At 29.3% G+C, this 27,644-nt stretch overlaps 1 protein-coding gene across 6 annotated transcripts in view; it reads left to right on the top strand.

Annotated features, from left to right (window-relative positions):
* Nucleotides 1-27,644, top strand: part of Rtel1 (Regulator of telomere elongation helicase 1) — a 90,850-nt gene that overhangs the window by 53,971 nt on the left and 9,235 nt on the right. For 3 of the 6 annotated variants that reach the window (XR_013029139.1, XM_076505461.1, XM_076505463.1), the window contains 9 exons: nt 4,588-4,870; nt 5,413-5,544; nt 13,714-13,829; nt 16,968-17,091; nt 19,102-19,253; nt 20,944-21,002; nt 21,496-21,626; nt 22,314-22,484; nt 27,117-27,264. Coding sequence is in view for 4 of the 6 variants with exons in the window: in XM_076505461.1 (XP_076361576.1) it covers nt 4,588-4,870; nt 5,413-5,544; nt 13,714-13,829; nt 16,968-17,091; nt 19,102-19,253; nt 20,944-21,002; nt 21,496-21,626; nt 22,314-22,484; nt 27,117-27,264 (1,316 nt within the window). In the remaining 2 variants the exon portion in view is untranslated. Of the gene's footprint in view, nt 1-4,587; nt 4,871-5,412; nt 5,545-13,713; nt 13,830-16,967; nt 17,092-19,101; nt 19,254-20,943; nt 21,003-21,492; nt 21,627-22,313; nt 22,485-27,116; nt 27,265-27,644 lie in introns of all 6 variants that reach the window. The other 3 variants (XR_013029138.1, XM_076505460.1, XM_076505462.1) reach the window with 1 other exon arrangement.

Genomic DNA, 27,644 nt, shown 5'->3' with positions numbered 1-27,644 from the left:
GAAATATAGTACTTACCAAATCTTTTTTTTTTTTTTTGCTGTTGATTGTTGAGGATATTTAAGCCTACTTTTTGTACCAGTAGTAATAATGCACTAAATAGTTTTATTTAAATAAATAATTTGTTAAAGAACTTAGACAAATATCATGCAAAAAAGTAGACAATTTCTCTTAATGCTCACAGTTTTTGTTTTTTTTTAACAATGCAGTAAGAGCTATTACAAATTTATTCAAGCTACTCATTAAGTTTCTAAGTGAAACATTGCTTGCACACTGATTTAAATTGATTGTTATCTTCTCAGAACACAATTTCATGTAATATATCATTTGATATGTGAAAATTTTGAGGTTGTGACAGGTTGGTGTGGCAGGAAATATTTAATTTTCTATTGATAACTCTATAACCAAAGAAAATTTAAGGATATAAATATTATGCTTTGTGTGAGTAATAATGATTCTATGGTGAGTACTTTACATTTAATTTCTCACTCTTTCAAGATGTGGTACAAAGATTGAGAGGAGAAAGATGCATAGAAAAAATATGTTGCGTGTAATATATTAGAGGAAATTTAGGATTTTTTAAAATGTTTCCTTGTAGAATTAGGAACATAAAATTTATATACTGTTAAAATAAGGCTTGCTAGCTAAATAATTTGTTATACTAATTGGTATAACATAAAAAATAGTTTAACATTTTAATGTAAGACACTAAAACCTTTTGTCATGAGTAGTAAATGATACCATGGTGAAAATTAAGATTATTATTTATTAACTCAGTTTTCATATTTCATTTACATAATCTCTTAATGAATATTCAAGGTTTTATGGTAAATGTTTATAATTTATATTACACTATCTTTACCATTTCACTAACTCTGGCTATTATCATCCAGTACATTGAAATGTTTAAAATTATAAAATGTAAATGCTTACATACCTTTTAATTTTTTGTTGAATCATCCAATACATGTATGTTTATATATTCTTCTCATATGCATAATCCACATTTTTATTTTTTCTCTTATAGTTTACTTTAAATGTTTTGTTTTTCTTTCCACTTCTTTGCATTTTACCATTTATGTCAAAATGTCACAAAGGGTACATGGTCAATTCTCATGTACTGGAGAGATGTGTAGCTGCACAAGATATTTTGCTCACATCCTTTGTTACCAATTCTTGATGAGATATGAGATGAATAAGTAAACTAGTAAACTCATAAAAATCATTCAATGTTTTAAATCAACATTAATACATAATTAATCAAAATATAAAAGTAAAATCTCAATTTAATTAACTGTCCATCAGTCTATTGTGTATAAGGTTTAAAAGTGTTGTCAAACACTAAGGACCATACTATTGGCAATGGACTAAGCTTCTATTTTATCTTGTCTACAAACACATACACTGCTAATGTATCTTGGTCTAATTATCTCAACTCAGCAGTGGGAAATTTTCTCTTTCTATTGGTTATAAGCATACCATTTAATGGAAAACAATCACTTAGTAAATGGGTGGGGTTTATCTTTGACAATCAAATTTTCAATGGTCTTTTCTTCAACTCTAGTTCCATGAATGTCTCATATTACATCTAAACAACTTCTACATTTTATACCTCAGCTGTCTGAAGGATGGCAAGTCTGTATTCTCACACTTGTTTCTTTTAAATAGCTCTAAGCTGAGAGATTTTTAACTGCATTTGTGATACATGTTGAAGTTTCAATTATTGTTTTATTTGGTTGTTGTAAAATAAGGGAATAAACATTTCTATATATAAAATTGAATTATTTAATTTGTTATTTTATCTCAAATACAAGCCAAAACAAAAGCAAATTAAACAAAAAATGCTGCATCAACTTAAAGATCCCAGGGTACCAGCTACAATTATGTAGTGTTTTTTGTTTAATTTATTTTTGTTTTGGCTTGCTTTTGAGTTAAAATAACAAATTATATAATTAGTCAGAGGTTTGAATTTGCTTTTTTTGAAGCAGTCCTTCCTGATGATTTTACTAAACTAATTTCATTAAAATGTAAATATTTTTTGCTAAAATTGAATTATAATGCACTTGGTTATAATAATTTTATTAAAATACATTTGTAGTAAAATGGTTTACTTAAATTTTGAATGTAACTCAATAATATGTACAGAACAATATTTAAAAATGACATTGTTGCTATAGAGTTAACATACAATTTTGTATTCTTAAGTTCATATTTACTTTCACAAAAATATATAACTCTTAATTATATATGTCAAGTGTGTGTTAGATATACACAACTATTTACGTTTTATACATGTATTAAAATTTTGTTATTTTGAAAAGTGATAAGTTTATTACAAGTTTCCTTACGTAACTTGTACGAATAATACATTGTTTAGCTTAATTGTCATAAATTGGTGACAGTTGTATAATTGTGTCATGTTACTAGAATCTTAGTTTTTCTTGAGTATTATTGCATCATATCTTATAGTGTGAAGAAAGTTTTAGGCCTCAATTGGATTACTTATAAATTGTAGTTCAAGTTGAATTAAAAAAAAAAGTTAGCAGTGGATATAGTCAGTTAGATCCATGCTGAATGTTTAAGAGTTTAGCCCTAAATAGCATATAGTGACTTTTTTTTTTAAAGTGAAACTTTCATTTCTTGTATCCCAACAACAGAGTAATGGAGAAGAATTTGCCTTGTCATTTCTGTTTCAAAGTAAATGAACAAACCTACGTGGGCTTTTGACAAAAAGAGACAATTATTTAAAGCTCTGGATACAATTGTGGTAACTAATGGTGTGATGGACATTTGTATATACATTTGACATGTTTTAATATAATGTTGTAAAGCACATGGATTGTGTGTTGTTTGTTTATTATTGAAATTTATCATCAAATAAAGAAACCTACTATGAAGAATTCTGCCCACATACGTAAAACTCGACATCTGAATTGTTTTGATTGGATCAGTGGTATCAATGATTTGTATCTGTGCTCATTTATTGAGATATAATGAGAGCCAAGGAATGAAAATGCTGAAAACAGCAGTACTTCTTACACAGAAAGTAAATTACAGTGACAAAAGGAAAAAAGAACTTTCACTAAAAATAATTTGATTCAGGTCAGGATTAAAAATGCTGACACCCTCAGAAACAAAGAGGAATCATTAGACACAGTCCTGGTAAATAGTGAATAGACTTCAGTCTTTAAATCTGTCTCAAGATCCACTTTTCTAATAGCCAGATTGGTCTTAATGCACCAAATTACTAGATCTTAGAGAATAGCATAAAAAATCTGATAAAGCACATGAAATGGAAAAACCATCCTACACCTCACCATAATATAGATCACTCTGACAGGTTTGTCAGAAACTATACAATTTATTCATCCTGTTTCAGGATATTTTAAATAATCACTTCCAGAATCTTTACTGAATTGCCCTTAGGCAAAGGGACATCACTAAGACTCAAATTCTTATTTACTGGTCCTCTAGATATAATTATATATTGAGACATGCTAATATTCAGAACCAGGCAGTTGTCAAAAAGCCAAGCTGCAATAGATAACACATTGTTTGCAATTCTAAAACAATCAGCAAGAACACGAACCTCAATAATAAGAGTCATATTGTCAAAATACAGATTACAATTGCCACTTGGGCACACTAAAAGTAAATTGCATAAATAATGAACAAGAGTGGCACAAAGATTGAGCCATGAGAAACACTGCAAGGAGAGACCTTATGCTGCTAACTGTAATGTGACATTGCCTATTAGTCAGATATGTGTTCAGAATATTATAAATAATACTGCATGGGCCATAACAAGCACACTTATAAAGCAAAATTGTGTAGTTTATATTGTTAAGTGTCTTGGCAATATCTAGTGCACAAATCTAAACAGATTTCTTGGCATTATGTGCCTAAATAAGCTTTGTGGTTATTACCAATAGATGCTTTTCATTATATTTATATTTACTAGCACTAAATAGCAAGTTATTTTGAACGTTATTGATCTGAAAAAAGTAATGATATATGCAGACAAATAGAAATAGGCCATTAGCTTTCTACCTAGTCAAGTTCATCACTTTTGAAAGTAGGTATGATCTTAACAGTTTGAAGACCTTTAGGAAATTTACTTGTAACACACACAAATTATTAACAAATTTATTTAAGAGTCCAATAATGGAGGTAGATTTAATCACTGAGGTTAATACATTATCTCATTCAGCAGATAAAATACTTCAGAGTGGTATAATGGCTGCATAAAGTTCAACCTTAGTTACAAAACTAAAGTAAAGAGACTGAGCTACAGGCATATCCTGACATTTATTGTTTGTGAAAATAACAACCTGCCCAGAGAAATAAGGGTAGTTAGAAGAATAATGCATATGAAACTAATAATATGTGTGTGTATGTTGTAACTGAAACCAAGCAAATGATTTGAAACTTTGTGATTAGATTGCATTAATTCATCAGTTCTGTCTTATTTTCTGTGTTGTAAGAAATTTTTGTTGCATTGAGAAATGAAAGTATTTTAATTTTGTTACAGAACTTTGTTTTTGTTTGCTGTAATTGAAAAAAAATCACTGCAATATTATATTTTTCAGGTCAGATAAAAAATATATACAGTCCCTTGGTCGAACAATATTAAACTTCAGCAGAATTATACCAGATGGCTTACTTGTCTTCTTTCCTTCATATTCAGTATTGAAACAATGTAATGAGCATTGGGAAGAGTCTGGACTCTGGCAAAGCATGTGTGCTGTCAAACCAATATTTATTGAGCCTCAGGGTAAAGATGCTTTCCAAGAAAGTATTGAACAGTTTTACAATAAAATCTATGCTCCTGAATCTAGAGGTGCTTCATTTTTCGCAGTTTGTCGAGGAAAGGTATTTACAGGATTAACACAAATATCATTACAATTGTGATTATATATGTATTTAAGCAGATAAGATAGTGTATTATGTATATTTCTATGCTTTTAAAATTTTGTGTGGAAATATGTAAAATTCAAGTCTTCAGCAGGAATGATAAATGAGTTACATCTTGCTTCTGCTGTGGTCTTTAATATAATCTTTTGTCTTTGTTCTGAGTGTCTTCTAAGAGCAGTAAGGCATTTTCAAGTTTCTAGTATTTTTAATTAATACATGTATCATTAGTAAAGTTAGTGAGCAGAAAAAATATAACATGAACATTTTAAATGTGTTTTTTGAAACATGATAATATGTATAGTTTGAAGATCAGTTTTGTAAGGGCAACTTCCTACAAGATCTTTCTTTTTTATTGTTAAAATTTATGACATTTAATAGTGCTTAAGTACTGAGTATAGTATTCTTGTGTATTTAATATTTTTAATACAAATGATTAACAGTTTTTTTTTTATTTTGTTGCATGCTAATTGTTTGTTGAGTACGTTATTATTTGTCTTCAGGTGAGTGAAGGATTAGACTTCTCAGATCGTAATGCTCGAGCAGTGATAATTACAGGCCTTCCATTTCTTCCATTCTTGGATCCAAGAGTGAAATTGAAGATGTCATACTTAGATGAAGAACAAAATAACAAGGTAAATTTGAATAACTTCTGAGATTGGAATTATTATACAATAACATGCAAATCAACATTTTAATAGAAATGTAAAAGGTCAAATGTTTTCACATTCTTTAAATATTTTTAGTTCCAGATCACACCTTTCAGGAACACTTTGGACATGAATGTTTGTTCCAGAGTGGTTTCTTGCATCTTCTGCTTTCCTTACATATTTTTAAGGTATCTGCATCATCCTATAGACTTCCAAAATGAAATGATCATTTTTTAACTTCAAGGCAATTCCATTATGTTTTACTATTGAGACCTTTATGATCAAGCTTTAATAGTAATTCCTCTTTCAAAGTAAGACACGCCTTTAATCTCTGCCATCATAATGAATGCTGTGACATATACCTTCTTACACTATTTATTCCTGTGCAGTAATCACATGGGGCATATTTCATTACCTGTTAACTCATCAATTAGTGAGTGAATCTAAAAAAAAACAAATAGTTAACGTTTTATTGCTTTTTGGCCAAGCAATGTATATTTATTTATCACAGTGTGACATGTACTTCTCAAGCATGAATATCTGAAGTCTTAAAATAAGCCAATTTTTATTGGGGCTATAAACAGCCATTGCTGACAAATAATTGAAGGCAAGTAGTTGTTATTTAGGATGTTTTACCATTTGAGTAATATTAAAGTTATACGTGATTTGCTTTCCACTGTTTCAGTGATAATTAGTTATCATAAGTCTAACAGTAATAACATGGGTTTTATTCCATGAAAAAACATTTTCAGTAGGTACTACAATGATGAAAATTATCATGTTTTTAGTATTTTAACCAAGAAGTATAAAATTTATAATTTTTGTTTTTCATCATTAATCTTCTTGTCACAGACCTCCTTTTCTGCATATATCAAGAAGTGTTTTACTCAATTACATTCAAAATCTAATTAAACTACATTCTTATCACTGAAAATTAGCTAAAAACTCAAATCTTAGTACTACTTAAGGTTTTAAGATTTTAAAGTTATAAAGCAATATTACAAAAACAACCTAGAAACTCCAAATATGAGTTTATGTCATTTGCTCTCTAGGTATCTTCTCTTTTCTAATTTATTCACCACTCCTCTAATAAGTATGAATGTAAATTAATGTAAATACTCATTATAATGTTTTCATTGTTCAAGCAAAGCATAAGTTTTACAGCCTGTAAATAATTTTTGGTTACAGAGCCATACAGTTGAAAATTAGGCCCCTGTGACATCCTCTATTTCAGAAATTGCTGATAGTTCTCTTTGACATTCAACACAATATCACTTATAACCAATAGAAAGCTTAAGTCCTAATTTATCAAATGATGTATTATATTATTTTGCTTTCTATACAGAGAATTGTCTGTTTCACATCCAGTTCAAACTTCATTCCCACAGGAAACACATCAATGAAATCAGCTGAATATTTAGAATTTTGTTGCATAGTTGGAAAACTAGAAAGATTATGATAATTGTAGGGCAGTATTTATTTTTTGTGTGCTAATCATTGTGTTTTTTATATATATTATATAATTAAATGAAACATTAATGAAACATTTAGTGCAATAGTACCATTAGTATAAAAAAGTAGGGTCAAGTTTCCCTCGTATGTACTCTATTTCTTGTTCTTTGTGTTTATTCTTTATTTATTATTATAAAATTAACCAAAATGGAAAATTAGAAACTTTTTATGTTATATTAGGTAAAATAAAAAATAATAAAAACATTTTGTTAAGGAATGCTTATGAGTAGTCTTTGCATTAAGCAATTTGGTAGGATAATGTGAGCTTCATTTTCACCAAGTTATTTACAAGGTGTGTGATTGAATATCAGTTAGATGTGGTTGAGAGAGAAGTAAAACAATAGAAATTAAGAATAAACAGATGTATACAGTTATGAGTTTAAAGCTGTTTATTGTAAACAAATGCAATTTCATATGACATTCTGAATACATTCTAGAAATAAAAAAGGATAATTTAGATTTATTTCTAATTTGTTTTGGTGGTTGCAAGGCTGGTCAATTTGACCAACCTCATATAGAGTTAGTGTAGAGAAAATAACAGGTAAAGGATAAAGTTTCAGTGAAAAAAAGATTGAAATTTATTTTGGGGGTATTAGACATCATGAAAATAATATTTGAGATTTTTCAAATGAAAAAAGTATTTTTAATCTTAACATGAAAATCACTTTGCATTGGAAGCAGTCAATGCTTTGACTTTAAATATTTTTAGAGAAATTTATTGCAAAAAATACTTCATTAAAAATTCTTTTTAATTTCTCTACATTTAACATAATGCTTACTGAAAGCTTGCAAAATTTCATGAAGGTACTTAAAACATATTAAGAATTATAGAGTGAACTCTTAAAGGTTAATTTGCTGTCAAATATTAGGTTGAATTAACTGAGCCTATAGGAACAAAGTTAATAGCTGCTAATCCTTTTTTTTTTATTCTCTCTTAACTGTAGTAAACATATCCTCCTTGTGGTAGAATTTTTGTTCAGCCCATTCATCCTTTAATTGTAAGTTGTTAACTTACTGTTCATGGTAACTATTTTGACCCAGAGATTCTTTACTGCTCATTACACAAAGTTATAGTGTTTAACCTTCAAAATTTTATTAAACTACTTTTCTTTTATCTTGTAACAAAAAGTATAGCAAAAGAAACATAACTAATAATTCATAATTTAATAGTATATACATTTTAAGTTCTTAATTATATAAGCAAGTATTTAAAAAAAAATTTTGAACTTCTAGTGTCATACAGTAACACATTTTCTCTGGGCATCTTTTCTTCTCTATTTTATTCACTACCCCTTTAAAATTTATTAAACTAAACGTAAATAGCTCCCTATAGAATCGTTGTTGCTCAGACAAACTGTTATATCTTTCAAATTTGTTTGGTCACAGAGTTATAAATAGAAGATTGCACCCTTCCTGCCACACCTACATGCCATATCATCTCTTTCAGGCTTTGGTTATAGTTATGTTTTATATTTGATTATAAAGTGCCTATAACCAACAGAAAGTCAAGGTTTTCATTTATCAAATGATATGTTGTGTTCTGAATAGATAAGTGTAATTTTAACTTATAACATAAATCTGGTTTCTACAGAAATTACAATGGCTGTCTAGCTTGGATGAATTTTTTAATGGCTTTTGTCTAGGTTAAAAACCTAGGAAAATTTTGAGAGTTAAAGGAAATTGCCTGCTTTTTCATATGTTAATAGTCTATGTTCTTTGGTGTATTGTTAATTAAATAAAAAGTTTCAATGCATTACCACCATTAGTATATAACACAGAGGCTTAAATGCCCTCAATAATCAACAGCAAAAAAAAAGATTAGATGAATAATTTATTTCTTGTTTTTGATGTTTATTCTTTTCTTTTTGTTATTATAAAAGTAACTAAAATATAAAAATAGGGATCTCTTAAGGAAAGGTAAGATTAGAATAGGTGAAATAAATAATAATGTAATAAAAATGGTTCACGAGGCACATGTGTGAGCAGCATGTAGGTAATGCAATTTGATAGTCTGACTTGAGCTGCACTTGCTCTGAGTCATTTACAACTTATTGTGGTGTGGATATTAGTTAAACACATTTTGTAGGGAAATAAAACAATAACAGTTATTTACCAACATATGTATACTGTTAAGAAATTAAAGCTACTTAGGTTACAGTAATGTAGTTTCATGTTACAGTTTGAAGTTATTCTAGAAAAAGAAACATCATATTAGACTTATTTCAAATCTTTTTTGGTTGTTATGAGGTCAAACAATTTGACTGATCCAATTTTGAGTTGGGGTAGAGAAAATAACAGTTGAAATAAAATGTTTTATTAAAAATAAAAAAAACGTTTGAAATTTGTTTAGGAGGTTTGAGAAATTACACAAAATAAATTTGAGATTTTTTTAGAGGAGTAAAAGTTTAATCTTAACATAAATTACTCAGCACACAGTTTATTCAAAATAAATACTCAATAAACTAATGGACAAATCTTTACTTTAGTTTATTAAAAATATTTTTTGTATGTGAAACATGTATAATGTTAACTGAAATACTGCCAACTTTTGTGATTGTGTACACATTATTTTGTAAGTTAGAAGTGTTAAATCTATAAAGACTTTAAATGAGTACAAAGAGGGCTGGTCAAATTGACCAAGCAGATATTGAGAGTGTTAAGAGATTACAGTACTAAATAATTAAGAGAATTATTAGACAGATTGGCCACTTTACTTGTTTGGCTGCTGTGGAGTTTATGGAACCCTCCCCTATGATTATGAGTGTTTATATTCTAATTACAGAAAACAGGTGTGCTAAATGAAAAAGAAAGAGATCATTTGTTGTTGTTTAGAGGAAGAAATTTAAAAGACAGAGGTTTAACAGATAAGAAAAAGACTGTAAAATGTATGAGCAGACAAATAAACTGAGAGAGAAAGACTTAAAAATCTGATAAAGCTTTTATTAAAACAAACATTACATTTTACATTTCAGTGAATGAATTAATTTTGCATAATAATATGCAATTTTAATTTTTGCTTAAGTATCTAATTGAAATAAAGATTATAACTGAATGAAAAGAAATTGGTGTGAAGCCAATGTAGGTTTTGTCTGATATTTGAAGATCTGAAATAAACTGAACTCTGCTTGAATGGTTAGTTAGCTTGGAACTCATCACATGTCAGGTAGTTATGTGAAATTACTGTAGTGTTCCTAACTTTTCCAAAGTGACTAGACATGCATTTTAGGGTACTATAGGAAAATGTAGAAAGTGGTAACAACAGCCATCACATGAATGAAACTAATTGTTGCAACCAGAATTCAGAGTAAAATGGCAGTAATTTGCCTTCAGAATATGTCCTTTGAATAGCTTCTGGTGGCTTCTTGCCAGGAGCACTCAATATTTTTGTTGTGTTGATGATCATATACATACATTAACAAGTAAAAATAGTTATCAGCCAAACACATACACTGCATTATTTACAAGTTACTATTTAACATCACCAGTAACAGTCATCTGTCAAAGTTCTATACAAGTCACACAGCAAAACTTACCAGGCTGTGCTACAAAAATCAGTCAAAATGCATTTCTTTTTAGATAACATTTATGATGAAGCTAAGCAGACATTACAAGTTGCTCTAACAACTATAAGACATTTTATCTTTCTTTTTAACACTGTTTTTCATTTATAATGCATACTTACCAACAGTGTGTAGACATTTAAATGTATTTATATCTTGCTGTGGATATCTGGATTTTTTCAAGTTTTCAAGTACAACAAGAATGCTTTGCTGTACTTCAAAATGATCATACTAGTAGTTGAAATGCTGCATCTATTTTAACATACAAAAATTTCCAACAATCCACTGCAAGTTGTAAATAAATTTAATTATTAGTGTTTGGTGGGAAAACATCATTTTTAACATGTAGACGTGTCTATAAAACATTAAGTTACCAATGAGTAATCTACATAAGCACCCCTCCCTTTTTTTTTTATGGTAACCAGGTATATAGCTATTTCCCAGTCATATACTGACAAGCACCAACAGCTGTTAGTCATGAGACATATCAATAGCTAATGACGATTCAGCTATGAGACATAAAATAAATTACATAAATAGCAAAATTACAAAATGAGACAAACAAACAAGTGCTATACAAAAACAAATACTTGTTAGCAGTGTACTGTACAAGGGATTACATATATCAAACTACTGCCAATAACTGGTGGCCAAAAAGCATACTAACAACTATGAAACAATTAATACTTTTGTAGAATATTCTAATGGTGACATTGAATCATGAGATAAGTTTTTCTTTTTATATATGTATGAGGAACAACTTGCTAAATATGTAATAATAACTACTAGATATGATACAAATTGTTGAGTTCTGATTATAATCAGTTATAAATAAAAATGCATCAGAAATATTTATAAATAATCCATAACTTCCTGTGCATTATGTATAATGAAATATCAAAATTGTCCTGCTACTGGGACAGGTTTTAGACATTTTTGGCTTTTGGCTAAGGTGATGAAAAATGAAATCAAAGTTTTGTATGTGCTAGCACTTCATTTAGATCAAAAGTAATAAAGCTTGAGATAAAATTCTTTAGTTTTGGTGTGGAAAGAGTTACAGTTACAGAATAAAGTTGGTAGTATAAGTATTTGACAATGTTTACAAATGGTACTTCCAAATGAATGTTTTACAATGTAATTTCTGTGTATAATTTCAGATGAAAATACATAACATAAATAAGATATAATGTGTGTTTATATGGTAGTTTTCCTTGATTTTTTTCTCTTTGTTCTATGGTGAATAATTTCCTTTTATAGAGGTGTGGTTGAAAGCTTATTTGCTAGTTTGGAATTTGAAAATGTTCTAAACGTTGGAAGCTCATGAGTGATATTCAAATGGTATCAGAAATATTATTAACAGAAACAATTTTACTATGTTTGAATAATAGTAATGTAGTAAATATCACTCTTGATTGAAAATTTGATCTCTTAATAAGATGACTCACCTCATACATGTAATGGCTTTTTTCCTCTTGATGTTATGCTATTCTGGCTTACAAATGTACATGTCACCAGCCTTGTGAAAACACCCACTTAAATTTCATGTGAAAACATGTGACTTTGTACGACTGTATAAATGTATTATGCAGCAAAACCTTTCTCATGTAAATACTTCCTTACATTCACATATGAAAATTCTTGTTCTTTTCTTCAGCACATTTGTGCTAAGGTGGAGTTATTTTTGCTGAGACATATTAAAATAATTTACAATTCATACTTGGAACTATTCAGTATGAATCCACTAATTGATATATAATTTTTTTTTGACGTGAGTCCAAATATCACTTACAATTATCAACAGTTTAGAAAGTTCTTTATTTGTTGAAATTGTGACAGTCATCATGTATTGTGAAAATTATTGCTCAGTTGAAAAATTATGGTTATAAGGAGAGGTGTGTAATATTCTTCAGTATGTGGTAGGGCTCATGTTGCCACCTGAAGTCTCTTCTTCTGACCATGTCACACTTTTCTCTTCATAAATTTTGAAACTAAAGTTGAGAAGGAACAAATGGAGTGATTTTTTTTGCCCAATATTTCTCTACCAGTTGAATATCTCTAGAGCTTTTCATCTTGTGTGTGCTTTCTTCAAGTTGTTTCCATTCTTCTCCCAGACCTGTTAGTGCTGCACCCAGCATTTCTTTCATGTTTAAATTCACTTGAACTTTTAATTTGTATAATGACCATTACTTAAAACAGACAAACAAACAAAAATGCTATACATAGCGTCTCATTTCATTCATCCATGAAAACTATTATTGTGTAGTACAAGAGGTTAAGTATGGTTAACATCTGCATTTCTTCATTGAAATTAACTGAATGCCTAGTGTACAAGATGTAACAGAAGTTTCATGGAAGAATAAGCATAAAGCATAAAAATATAGGCTAAAATGAATAATTTTAGAGTTAAAAAAAGGAGAGCACAGTTGTAACTCTACACCTTTCTCTCCACAAATTGTATGTTTAATTAATGAACAGTGTTGTTAAGAATGTTGTGACTGATAATAAGATTCTCTCCCTCTTTCTTCCAACCTCTTGTCATAGCTGAAGGTCCATATTTATTTTCTAATGTAACTGTTGCTATCATTTTGTTCTGTGATGCTGTGTATCTATTATGTTTACATTAGATATATTTTATTATTAATATTAGGTTTATCAGGTATATTTAGTTGATCAACAATTTCATGTTGAAAAGACTATGATTTTTAACTGGCATTTCTTTCAGTTGACTACAGTAGGATGCTATTTCCAATACATACTTATTTTGTGTAGCTATATAAGTATTACATGTTGCATCAAGTAATTCGCATTTTTAATTTAATTTTTACTTAAAGTATCAAAATATTGTGACTTTTCTGTATAACAAATTTATAAACTACATGCTAGTGATTTATTTCGTTTATATGTATTCTATATACTACAAAAGGTTTTGAATCAAAATATAAAAATATGTTTAATCAAAGATTCAAACACTGGTTTGGTAATGTGCTAAAAAACTTCAATGATCAAAATTTATTATTTGTTACAGGCAAAATTGTATACATGTGCTTGAATGTGCATAAAGAAATGTATCCTTTTATTACAGGGTTTATCAGGTAATGAGTGGTACATGCAGCAAGCTTCAAGAGCTGTCAACCAAGCTGTGGGCAGAGTTATACGTCATAGGAATGATTATGGTGCTGTATTATTATGTGATAATCGGTTTGTACAACTTTTTGACTTTTTAATTTTATAGAGAATAGCTTAACTTATGAGGCAGTTGTTAAGTATGCTATAAAAAAGTAAATAACGTTCTCATCAAATTTCATTGTTTTTTCTGAAGAGTTTCTATAGTACATTGAAATTAAAGGAATTCGTTTAAATATTTGAAACATATTGAAATACTCAAAGGATCAATGTTTCATGATACACAATTAAAGTTTTATATAAAACTGAGGAAAAGTAATTACAAGCATGAATATAAAATTTAAATTTCCAACATTTTTTATTCATCAAGGTATTAATAAATTTGTCAAACCCACCAGAGAAGCCCCTCTGATCTGTCCTATGTTTAAAAAAAGATATATAATATGTACATGGCTGATTGTATACAGCAAATTCTCCTGTATTATTATTACAGTTATTTCTTTCTAGTGAGTCACAATTTTTTTACCTGTATTTGTTCAGCTCTGCACAGCTAACAAAATTTTCTAACTTGTAGTTCCCTTAACTTTGTTTACTGTGTCAATAAAATGTTTTATCAAACAGGGCACAAGACATCTTTCCTCTGAGTAACATACTAGTAGTATATATAAATGGTACAACCTCATCTTCACAACTAGTGAATTATATTTTTTTTATTATGAACTAAATATAAGAAATATACTAAATTATTTTGTTTAGATCTGCTAATTTAAATACGGAAGGATATAAGCATCACAACCTCTTTTCCGGTTCAAAGCTTTAAGTCTAATTGTAAAAAAGACTTTGCACTACCACATAAGTAATTCAATACTTAGTACTTATGAATAAAGTTTTGTTCCTAAAAACATATTTATTTTCAGTTAATACATCAATATAATGATTAAAATAAGTCATATATCTACCATCAAGTTCTTTTCAAAAGCAAGATTTCAAATATGTATAACAAAGAGACCAATGTCAAACTTAACTATAATTTCAAAATAAAATGTCAATTTTTATAATAAGCACCATCAAATTTCCAGTTTTGAAATAAAGCACACAACAATTCATTACATATTGAACTTATCATCATGTGACTTGCCAGACATCAGATACAATACAATGAAGGAGATAGTACCAAAGTTAACACCTTATGACTATGATTAGTTAAAACTAAAATGGCAGTTGAATGTGCCTAGATAACATTCTATGAAGAAAAACTAGAGAAAAGGCTTAAATACCAGGTATAGATGGCAAATCAAATGCTAAATTGCAAGGGAAAGTTTTATTATGTTAAAAGAAAATGTTTTTACCTTAGAGAGCAATAACTTACAGCCTAAAATGCAGATTATTTTTGTTAAATTTCTCTTTAAACTTCAGTAAATAAAATAATTTAACCTGTTGCCAAGTATTTCAGCTGCTACAGCAGCTCCTATGCTGGGTTTTTCATTTTGTAACTTTTTTCGTGATGCCATTTTGGATAGAAACTGAAACAATTTGTAAGTAGGTCAAATGCATGTATGGTGCTTACATCTAGCGTTGAAGTTAGGTATTATTGAGAACGAATTAACTTGTCCGTGGCACTGTGTTACCGATCGGCTCGGATGAGTTATCTCATCTATGGCACTGAACAGGTTAATCGAATGAATTTAATATTATAGTATTATTTTAAATATCTGAAATTAAAATTTGAATAAGTTATAATTTTTTAAGTTCACTGGTGCTATTTGCCCTTAGGGCAAGATTAAAATGGAAGCAGCAGACAAATAATTGTAATAAATTTTCACAAAAAAAGTCAGTATAAATTTGACTGAATACTTAGGTTAACTATTAAACAGGGAGTGGTGCCATAAGAAATATGATCTTAATGTATGATAATGAAAAGCTCTAGTTGTAACATTGTCTGTATAAATATTAATTATTTCCTGATTGGTAAAGAAGGCAAAGGTACCAGTTGCACTGTCAATAAAATTAGTAGCTATGAAACGTGCTTCAAACAAGTCTGTGATAATGAGAAAACCCACTTGTAGAGAAAAATATATATGTAAAAACAGCTGGTATGGCTTGAGAAAATTTATTATGTAGAGGGGTGAACAATGTTTCATCCTTCTTTGTTCATCGTCAGTGAACCTGATGGTAACTTCACAATGACCGAAGAAGGTTGAAATGTTGTTCGCTCCTCTACATAAAACATTTTCTCAACCCATATCAGCCATTTTTACATGTACATGCTTCAAACAAGGCTCGTACAGAATGTGAAAATTATATTACTTTCTCCTCATCAAAATTGACATTTTAAAGAACACTGTCATATATTCATTAGAAATAGACCAGATTATAATGAAATAATAATATTTATATGAATACAGTTTACACATTTGCTAGGTACATTATAATACTGTACAATTTAATAATATCAAACATTTATTAAATATTATGAGTACAAAGTACACACAAAGATAAGTATAATTCCCAAAAAATTTTACCACAGAAGTTGAAAATATATTTGTTTTTAAACATATGAACATTTAAAGTTTTACATGTTTTTGATTTAGTATTATACATACAGTTGTTGCTTACAATTTTTTCTTGATAGAATAACACTAGCATTTAGTCATTACCCTTTTTCCTTGTTAACTATTTTTGTAAAATAAATAATACTGGAGTAGGAATCTGATATGTCATTTCTAGAGCAGAAGTATGAGCTAGGTATAATTTTCTTTGTTGGTTAGTCCATTACCTACTATGTTTTCATGTTAGTAATTTGAAATAGTAATTGTTATTGAAAAATAAATTGGATTAAGAAAAAGCATTTTAGTGAAAATTATACTATAAAGTCATTTTCATTTTGCATTAATTACAATCAATTTTACTAAGGGCAAGATTTGAAAGATATGTATTCTGCTTCTCATGTATGTTGAATGTGACATTCTGTATATTTATGTGTGTGAAAATGACATATAAAAATGTATAAATTATCAGAATATTTATAAATTTAAAAGTTTTGCAAAATATCTACTGAGTTTTATTCAGATAATGTACTGTAACTGTGTGAAGGTGTATTTATTAGTTTTACGTGTTACTGTATAATTGGTTCTGATAGTTGATTACCAAAGTTTGAACTGTGCTTTAGTTTTTAATTATTGGTAATTAAGTTGACTATTACAATTATTTCAGATTTGCAGAAAAACGAATTAACTCCCAGCTTTCTCTTTGGGTTCGTGATCGGGTGAAAAGTTACACAACCTTCGGTCCAGCTTTAAGAGATTTATCAAAGTTTTTTAAAAACCTGGATGTTACAGTAACATTTCTTTTCTTCATTCAGTTTTTATTTAAATATGAAAATTTGTTTCCTGCTCATCATAAGAAACATTGCACAAAGTCATCTATGCTTACGTAGCTGACAAAATTTAATCACTGCATAGAAATCAAAACATTTCCTCTATTTTTTCAATTCTGCTGTAAATAAATAATTTTAATGTGCTTTCTACTAGGATTTAGATGTATTTTTTATTTGTATTAATTGGGAAATATGTAATTTTTCATGTTTTCTAAAGATAAGACATAATTAGGCAAATTTAAATTTCAGAACTTTTATTTAAAAGAAATTAAGATTAGTCAACTGCAAATATCTTCCATCTGTACTGGCTTTAGATTAATGTGGTAGATTTGAAAGAACAAAATTATGCTTTCCAACTGTTTGAACATCTTAAACAACAAGGGTTTAAAAATATTTTATGTACTAGCCCCAGACTAATAGACGTGAGAAATGTATGAGCCTGAAGTGAAATTCCGTGAGCCCAATTATTAATTTTTTTTTCCAATAACAAAATTATTACACAATACACATGTTTATATTTATTGCAATGACATCTTCCACAGTATTACAAAATTAAAAAATAATACAATGCTTTTGACATGGACATAAAACCAATGTAGAGGTTAACCAGTCTGCATTTGAGATACACTGCTATTTGTGATATATTGAAAACCAAATACTCTTTAATTCTTTAGAATGTATAAAAATGTATAATACATCAAAATCAAAACACCTCACCCTTTTCTGTTGTCTGAGGAAAAAGACCACGGAGTTCCTAGTGTGCAGTCCCAATCATTTTGCTCAAATATAACTCTTATCTCATATCAATAAAACTGTATTAAAAAAACGTTTAATTCTGTTAAAAATATCACTTAGATCATTGTTATAAATATAAAACTCAATAATTTGACATTTTAAATTACAAATTAATTGTGTCATGCATATGTGTTTGTACATCAGTAATTATAAACAATTTTGAGCAATGATTTTAAGACTAAATTTCAACAATGTTGAGGAAAACAATATATATATATATATATATAATACATTGTAGTTCATTGTTATTGGTACATTTTCCAATTTCATCCTGAATTTATTTTAGTGTTTAGTATTTTTTATTATTACAAAACATTGTTAATAAGTTAATAGTTTTATTCTATATTCATTTTAGGGATAGTATAGTTATATGAGAAGATTCATGCATTCATATGTATGTGTAAAACTGCATCAATATTTAATAGGTTTTGTGAATTACTGGACTATCAAGAGTAAAAGTAATTTTATAGAGGTTTTGAATGTTGCATGGACTCAAATATACAATCTAAAATTTTGCTACTAGCTTTACTTGTGAAAACAATACCTGTAATTAAAAGACTTTTGGAAGTTTTTATTTTATTTGTTTTTCACTATTGTTAATTAGAATGTGGTGTTTAGCTAATATTGAAATCAGTGTTATTGAATATTTAAATTAATTTTGATTAACATATTCAGTCATCATTTATTTTTAAAACAATCAAGAAAATAAAACAGTATATGTGAAGTATTGTGTTATATGAATAGAAAATTTTATTAAAGAACATTTAAACTGTTAAGGTAGAAGGTGTGCATATTTGTTTTTCAAGTTTTATTCATATTGTTGTTAAAAACTTTATTCATAGCATATGAAAAGGAATAAAAATAAAAACTGTTTTGTACATATGTTTATAAATTATTCTTGGTAAAATAATAATATAAATGAGAAAAATAAGACTTTTTACAGCTTATTTATTCTTTTCATTCAGTTAGGTTGCATGATTATTATTAAATCAGAAATTAATTATCATTATGCCTAAAGTTTAATGGCTGGGATACCTGTTGTAATATTCTTATTCTGTTAAAAAAATTCCCTATTCCCATACCTCTAATGAATGAAACACTAATTAGACATGTTTATTGTTTCTTTATAATTATATTGAAGTGATTCAAATAAAGTACTTTCTCAAATTAATTTAGGGATTACACAAAGCCCAAGCAGGAGTATCAAAACAATCAAGTAGTAGTTGTGTACAACCAGTCATTAATAAACTTGATTCATCTTGTATATCAATCCAAGACGTAGCTGGAAACAAAATTTCTCAGTCTACAGGGAAGAGTGAGAGCATGAGGTAAATCTTTATTAACATATTAGGCCTTTCATATAATAACATTATATGTTCTGTATTTGTTGAGCCAAAAACTTGACACAAATTAACACTTTTCTATGATATGTTGTACAGGCATTGAGATGATTTGTAACTTATTCTTTAATGAATTAATGGTGCATTAAAGATCTCCACAGTTGAAAGTTATCAAACTTACTGTTATGTTTTTTCTTATGTGTCTGATCTCATTTATGTTGATAAACAATTGTTTTCTTGATAATATACATTTATCCTTAAGTATGTTTTTTTTAACTCTCATGGTGGGAATAAGCCAACAGAAGTGAAAATTATTTAACAGTTTGTTTTGTTTTTCTCAGTGAAAAACTGTTTAAAAAAATTGTATATTGAACAAAAAATGAAGTATAATTTCCCACTACAAATTAAACAGTTTTAATAATGAAATATTTAGTATCATATTTTTTTTCTAAATTATGGTTAAAGGTAATTTATATTTACATTAACACAAGTATGTGTGATTTAGCTTGTAAACATAACTCTACACGTACTACATTTCAAGCCAAAGGATAGGATGTGCTCAATATTTATGGAAGGTCCTTTGTTTGGGTTCTTTAACATTGAAGCACTGTAATTTGTCATTTAGTAGTTTTTATGTATAATAGGTTAATTGTTTTAATATTAATCATTACAGCAAAATACAAAGTGGATCTGTAAAAATCTCAAGCTTCTTAGTGATCCGTAAAAACCTATGATCTTATTTAATCCTATATATTAAAGTGGTCCTATGTCTTTGTAAAAATGGCCTATGAAACATATATTTAATGTTTTATTAGAAATGACAAAGTTAACCATTTTGAGAAGACATAAAAGTTGCACAAGAAACTTAAAGTATTTCAGTATTGCAATGAATCTCATTGTTTGTTGCTGTGGTTCTCAGTTTATTTTAAATAGAAAATAGTGATTTCACCCAATTTTTGTAGACATTTCTTTAAATGAATGCTGTAACAGACAAAATGTCAATATATTGCAGTATGTGGGCCTCTTGGATAGAAAATGGTATAAAAACTTGTAATTTCTGAATTAAATGAACCTGGTGGAAGAGCTATTTCATAAGGTATTAAAACATAAAAGTTGTTATAGGATTGACTAAACACAAATGTTTCCAAGAATATAATTTTACTATTTCTTACTTATCTGCAAAGAAATTTCTGACTTTACAATAACAATCTTTTGCAGATTTTTATTGTTGAAGTCAAACTTTTTTGTAAGAGAGGGGTTTTGAAAATAGTATTGCAACATCTTTTATATTACTATTTGACTCACTACTCAGACTGATTTATTTCTGCTGTATAAAGATGTCTTGATAATATTTTTATGTATTAAGATCTTTATTTTCTCAAACTTAAGCCACCCTGAAAAAAAAACAATTTATCCATTGGATGGTGGCAGTGTCCTATAACATATATGTCACTTTGGCCAAAAACTAATCCAAACCATGTTATTATTGACAAAATTAAGAAAATTAAATTTTTATCGAGTATGGCGATAATTATTAGGAAATAATAAAAATAATTCCAACAGAACATGCAAAAAATTATTATTTTAAAGAATTAAGTTGTATGTAATAATTAGAAAGTATTGGATATTAAAAATAAATTTAATTTTTTTTACAATTTCTCTTGTGTGTTTTAACTAGTCATGAAGAGGAGGATCCTTTTCGTGGATATTTATTGCCATTGAAACCAAATGACCAGGGTGAGCTTTTTTTTATTTAGATAAAGAGGTATATTTTGTTGAGATATAACTTAAAACATTTATAAATAAAAATAGCACCTGTTTTTAAAAACTTGCAAAAACACTATGACTAAATCAGAACATGTGCAATAAACAATTATAATTTCATTATTCTAACATAAATTTGTTTGAAAGATTAATTTAGACTTCTGACAGTTATTTGAAAAAGTATGAAATATAATAAATACTTTTAGCCTTGTATGCTAAGTAAAATTGACTTAGGCAAGACATTAAATGTTACTGCTTATTTGACCAATATTATTATTTTTTTTGAATTTTGGGGATTATCAGTAGGACAAATGTTTTATAATATATTTTTCTTAAATATAAAATTTTACCTTTCTAGAAAAATAATGAATAAAAACAAAAAGGTAAACTTGGAATAACAGTTATTAAGCAAATTAATCAAAGAATTTGTTAAATGTTTTTTTGTTTTTTGCTTTGGTGACAGCAGTTCATCAGACAACTGGTAAAAGAAAAAGTGTATTTGATGCTTTAGAAGAATGTGATTCCAAGAATTTCAATGATACTCAAAATGTAATCTCATCTCCTTCTCTTGATATGGGTGTGAAGAATGCAAATCAGGTAATATCTGTCTTTTCTGCATAATGAGGGTTCAGTAACAGGAACTAGTGCATTTTATGTATCAGTTATAGAGAAAATAAATTATATTTATAATAATTGACTTCTTGAAAGTTCTTGAACAGAAAATATTTCATCATATTTATAAGCTATCATCATATTTAAAGATCTAAGTTTAATCTCTTTATTTTCAATATAGGCCCAGCATGGCCAGGTGGGTTAAGGCATTCGACTCATAATCTGAGGGGCGTGGGTTTGAATCCTGGCCATCCCAAACATACCCGCCATTTCAGCTGTGGGGGCGTTATAATGTTACGATCAATCCCACTATTCATTGGTAAAATAGTAGTCCAATAGTTCACAGTGGGTGATGATGACTGGCTGTCTTTCCTGTAGTCTTACACTGCTAAATTAGGGACATCTAGCACAGATAGCCCCCATGTAGCTTTGTGTGAAATTCAAAACAAAAACAATTATTTCAATATATTTTTGAAAGATTATAGAAGCTTCCATTTATTCCTTTGAAGATAAAAAGTTGTAATATAAGTGTTTCATTACAGTAAAAGATAAACTTAGTGTTTCTAATATTATTTAAGTAGTAAGTTTTTTTATTTGTGTTGCACACTTGTTATCTTCATTCCTCAGCCATGCTTTTTAAATTTCTTTTTAACTTGTTTTATTGATTGACAGATTAGCACTTTGGATTCGAAAGATGCAAAGAAGAATTGTAAAAGAAGAAAGATCAATATGAAATTACAAGGTATTGATGGTGAACTGAACTGTGAACCACACACTTCTGTTGGAGCTAACCCATTGAAAATAGAAAACTCTCGAGAAATTTGGAAAAAACATCTAATCAAGGTAAACAATTGAAATATTTAAAATTTTATTTCTAAGTTTGAGACTTTTGGGATAGCCTAATAATTTTCTGGTTGTTATTTTGCTATAATTATTCCTGAAAGTGTTTTTAATAGCATTTCAATTGTATGTTAGTTTTTTATTTTATGAAAACGTTTATGTAATTCTGATATTTTTATTTTACACATGCAAATAATTGAGATTCTTTTGTGAATAACTAAATGTGCTTTTAATTTTTTTTCCCACTAACAGTTTTTTTAATATATGATGCTTGAACCAGTATGAAGTGACTTTAATATTTCTACTGTGAATGCTAAAAAAAAGAAAACCTTGTTATGAATTATATTTAATGGATGAAAGTTATCTATATACTTAACTCTCAAATTATTGGTTTGTTTTTACACTGTTACACACACACATATTTTACATCATATTGAATAATTTTTGTGATTTTGTTCATTAAAATGCTCATAGAGCTGATGAAAAATAAATGAGTGAAATAATGATTTCTGATAGGCCATTGGTGGAAATGGTAAATTTAAGGCTATTGATGATTTGACTGCACTCTAAGTGCATGTATTTTTACTTTCAACTAGTCTTCAAGCTCCCATCTAATTCCATATGTGTATGCTATGTGGTTCAGCTGCATTTAAGCATGCAAATCAGTGACAGACAGTGCTTCACCAATAGGAATGCAACAAAACCAACTATAGCACCTGACTTCTTCTATGCAATTGAACCCAGTCTTCAATTCTTGATTTTTGAAGACTGTGCTTTATTACAAACTTTTTTCTATTTTTAGTGCATTTTGAAAATCTTCAGTTACTGATTTTTGCATTTCAGAGTATTGTTTATAATCAACTATTGAGTTGGATTTCTTTATTTGGTTGTGAATTCTATATTTCATTCAGTAGTCAGTCAGTATTTATAAATCCACAGTTTAATGTTACAACTACAATAGCTATCGACAGTACTGTCATTCAATAACCCATGATAATGGCTGTAAATACAGTATTGTTGGTGGAGGAAGTGTTGACTGTAGTTTGTAGGGAAATGACTTCTTTCATGTAGGCCTAGGAATCTCTCAACCTACACACAATTCTGCCATTACTCAAGGACTTAGATAAGGATGATACAGACTTGGACAACTCCCCCCTTCTTTTGCTGTGCAAGCATATTCTCAGCCTCTTGAAGCACTTAGACCTCAATCACCATTTTTAAACTTGGCATCACAGGTATGCTGTGTTTTATCTTTGTCACTCATGCCATTTGATCCCTTCCCTTCATTATTAACTACATCACCGTTCTAAGTTTTATATCCCTCCCCTGTCTCATTTTGGGGTCCATGCCAAACATTTGGCAGAGGAATTATGTGTAGGGGCTAGAATGTTGTGCCCCCATGTACTGCAGAGGCTCATGCATTTGCATATAATTGTTCAGCAAACCCTTGGGTCAATCGAGTTTTGTCAGAAGGACTCCCTCCTTTTTCTCGCATCTTTTGTCTTATCACCTGTAGTAGTTCTTTCCTCTCTTCAAGATTTCATTTCTCACCAGCCTCTCACAGAAGTGTGTCAAGAACTTCTCATCCAGGATGCTATTGAAACAGGCTTGTCCTCTTTTTCCAGGATTCTATTTATGATTTTTGTCATCCACAAGAAGACTGGTATTTACATTCTGATATTGACTTTTCTCATTGGAATTGATTTCACAATGTTTCTTGGTTTATCATGGAATCCTACGTGTCTCTCAGTTTAGCCTTTCATCCAGGGCTGAGGTTGATGAGATTGATGTGTCCAATGCTTATTTTCCCATCCATGCTGCTTAAGCACCACATCGTAATCTACATTTGTCTATGGGGATCACATTTATTAATTCCAAGCTTTTCATGTGGAGCTGGCATTAGCAGCCTACACTTTCTGTTGGTTGTTCTGGTCATTTGCCTGACTCCAACAGTTTTGTGGGCTTAGTTTCCATCTTTGTAGGAGACTGGCTTTTTCTGGCTCTGTCCTTTACAGATTTTCCTTCCCTAGTGACATTTCATCAGAGAAGCTGGTTAGGTGGGTTGTTTTATCAATGTATAGAGGTCTATTACCCACTCCACCCAGTATCTTGTTGTTCTGGAGATGTTTGTCAATTCACATCTCTTTTAAGCCCAGCCTTCTCCTCTTCATCTGCAGCCCCCCGCTAGTACAGCGGTAAGTCTCCGGATTTACAACGCTAAAATCAGGGGTTCGATTCCCCTCGGTGGGCTCAGCAGATAGCCCGATGTGGCTTTGCTATAAGAAAAACACACACACCTCTTCATCTGCAAGCCATGGAGTTTTAGTTCACAGGATGATATCAGCACATTCTCTCCCTGTGAGAGAGGTTCTGTCTCTTTTGAGGACTGGGCATCACTGGAGGCTCTCATCCCTTTGGGACATGCCATTATGCATTCCTTGCAAGATCAAGGGACCCGCTGGATATCCAGGTATTTCTTCTTGCTTCCCTTCAGTCTGGCTTCCTCTGGTAGGCTAGACATGGATAACATATCAACCTTTTGTTTTTCAATTTTTACTATATTTTTCTCTCCAGTTATTTCCATTTTATTTCAGTCTATATATCTCCATCATCATCCTTATTCTACTCAGTTGCTGGACTGAAATCTAAATGTTTTTTCATTCCCTTTTCCCTTTCAAACAGCTATCTGCCTGTTTCGTATATCACTTTTCCTTGAAAATGTCTTTCCTTCTTCTTTTAACTTGTGAATGTCACCAGTTGTACTTGTTCACTATCATTTTTCACCATATTTTGTATCATGAAACCTATGTTCTTTTATATCCTGACCATTTCTTTCTTCCCAAAACATCAGCTTCCCTTGTATTTTATAAATAATGTCAGTGTGGTGTTTGACAAAAAGCAAAATCAACTAACAAAAAGTAAATATATCCCACGAATTAAAAAAAAATCACAAAACCATATACTGCTGCATACCATATATTCCCGACATCAGCAGAAAAAAATTAACCAACATTTGGGAAAAACTAGTAACAAGTATGACATTCCAGTTAATACCAAATTTATTCAAAAACCAGGCACAAAACTGAGGTCTATACTATGTAAAAACTACACTAACAAACACCACACCAACATTATTTATAAAATACAATCTGATAACTGCCACGATTTCTATATTGGAGAAACAAGTAGAAAAACGGAAACCAGATTCAAAGAACACAAAAAGTCAACTTCACACGTTTTCGAACATTGCAAATCAAATAAACACAACATAACCATAGAAAACACCCAAATACTAAACAAAGAAATAAACATAAACAAATGCAAAATTAAAGAAGCCTTACTTATACAACTCAAGCCCAAAATAAACCAATACAAAGGAACACCTTTATACATATATTAATAAATATAATCAAACATCTAAGTACGCCCTCTACATTCCTACACTCAGTTACACAACCCCCTTCAAACATGTGGTCAGCTATCGATCAGTTACCTCTTTCTTTCTTTGTGAACCTGATGATGACAAAGAACGTCGAAATGTTGTTCGCTCTTCTGCATAAAAAATTTTCTCAACCCAAACTGACCGTTTTTACATATCTATTAAACCTTAGATGTTATTGTATATATAGAAGTCTGTGTAGTTTATTTCTCTGTTTGGTATTTTGTCATTGTTATACTTACACTTTGTTGTAACTCTTTCAACACAGGCTTGGTCAGTATGACTGACCACATAACCTGTTTGTACTCATTTAAAGTCGTTATAGATTTAATGTTTCTAACTCTCAATATAGTGTGTATGTGTATATCTTCACAAAATCTGGCTATGTTTCAGTTAAAATCATAAGTCTTTCACATATAAAAAGATCATTTTTCAGTGAATTATTTTTAATAAATTAAAATAAAGATTTGTCCATTAATATATCAAGTATTTGTTTTGAATAGTCAGTGTGCAAAGCAGTTGTCTTGTTAGGATTAAAAATATTTCTTTTCATCTCAAAAAAATCTCAAATTACTTTTTGTGCTCTCTAAAACCTCCTAAAAAAATTTCAAATGTTTTTTTCAATATAACTATATTTTACCTGTTATTTTCTTTACCCTAACTCAAAATGGGATCAGTCAATTTTACTTAAATCAAATCCAGTAACAGCAAAAAAAAATCAAAAAAATCTCAATTAGCCCCTTTTTCTTTCTATAATGACTTCAAATTTGAAAATTAAACTTAGTAGCTTTAAGGTAGTAACAGTGTACATCTATTTATAATTAAATTATATTGTTTTATTGCCCTTTGAACTGCATCTAACTACTATCCATACCACTGTAAGTTGTAAATCACTCAGAGCACTTGCATCTCATCTTATTGCTATTGAAGATAGAGTTATGTTATAAACTTTCACAACTATTTTTATATTTCAACATGAAGTATCATAGGATTTTAATTTCATCTACTGAGGAGAAATAAAATGTTTAAAATGTAAAATATTTCTCTTTTAAGCAAGAGTGGTCTTCATAAATTAATTATAAACTGTTCTTAGGATGCATGTAAAAACTGGATTGAATCTTGATAAGATATTTAAGTTTCCATACAGTTTTGAAGTGTGTCAAGTATAACTATTTTTATATATATTGTTTACATAGATAAAACTTTTGCTTGGGAAAACTCCAGACTATGCCAAGTTCTGTAGTGCTATTAAGGAGTATAAAAATGAGAGAGATGTGAAACAGTTTGCTTCTGTCATGAAACAAGTATTTAGCAATGTTGCTGAAGGAAAGAAATTCATAGAAAGTAAGTAACATGCGTCCCAAAATTCTTAAAATTATCATTCTATGATGCATTTAGTTTTTGAAATATGATTCAATATTAGTGGCTTATATTGTTTCAATATTAAATTATGATTGAGGTAGAGGTGACTGACTTACACATTTGCAGTATCTAATACAAGATGTAAGGTAGGCTTTAATAATTATACTCTGTATTTTGTTGCAATGAAGATGTCCTCCAATGATATAGTAGCATGTCTTCAGACCTACAATGCCATAAACTGGGTTTCAGTACATTTGGTGGGCAAAGCACATAAAATCCATTGTGTAGCTTTGTGCTTAATTTCAAACAAACAAACAAGCAGTGAAGTATCTTGTTTAATCTGAATCTTCTCTACCGATGAT

Source organism: Tachypleus tridentatus, chromosome 6, assembly GCF_004210375.1.
Source record: "Tachypleus tridentatus isolate NWPU-2018 chromosome 6, ASM421037v1, whole genome shotgun sequence".
Classification (NCBI taxonomy): Eukaryota; Metazoa; Arthropoda; class Merostomata; order Xiphosura; family Limulidae; genus Tachypleus; species Tachypleus tridentatus.
The sequence above is the reverse complement of the archived record's forward strand: the minus strand, read 5'-3'. Positions and strand labels throughout refer to the sequence as shown.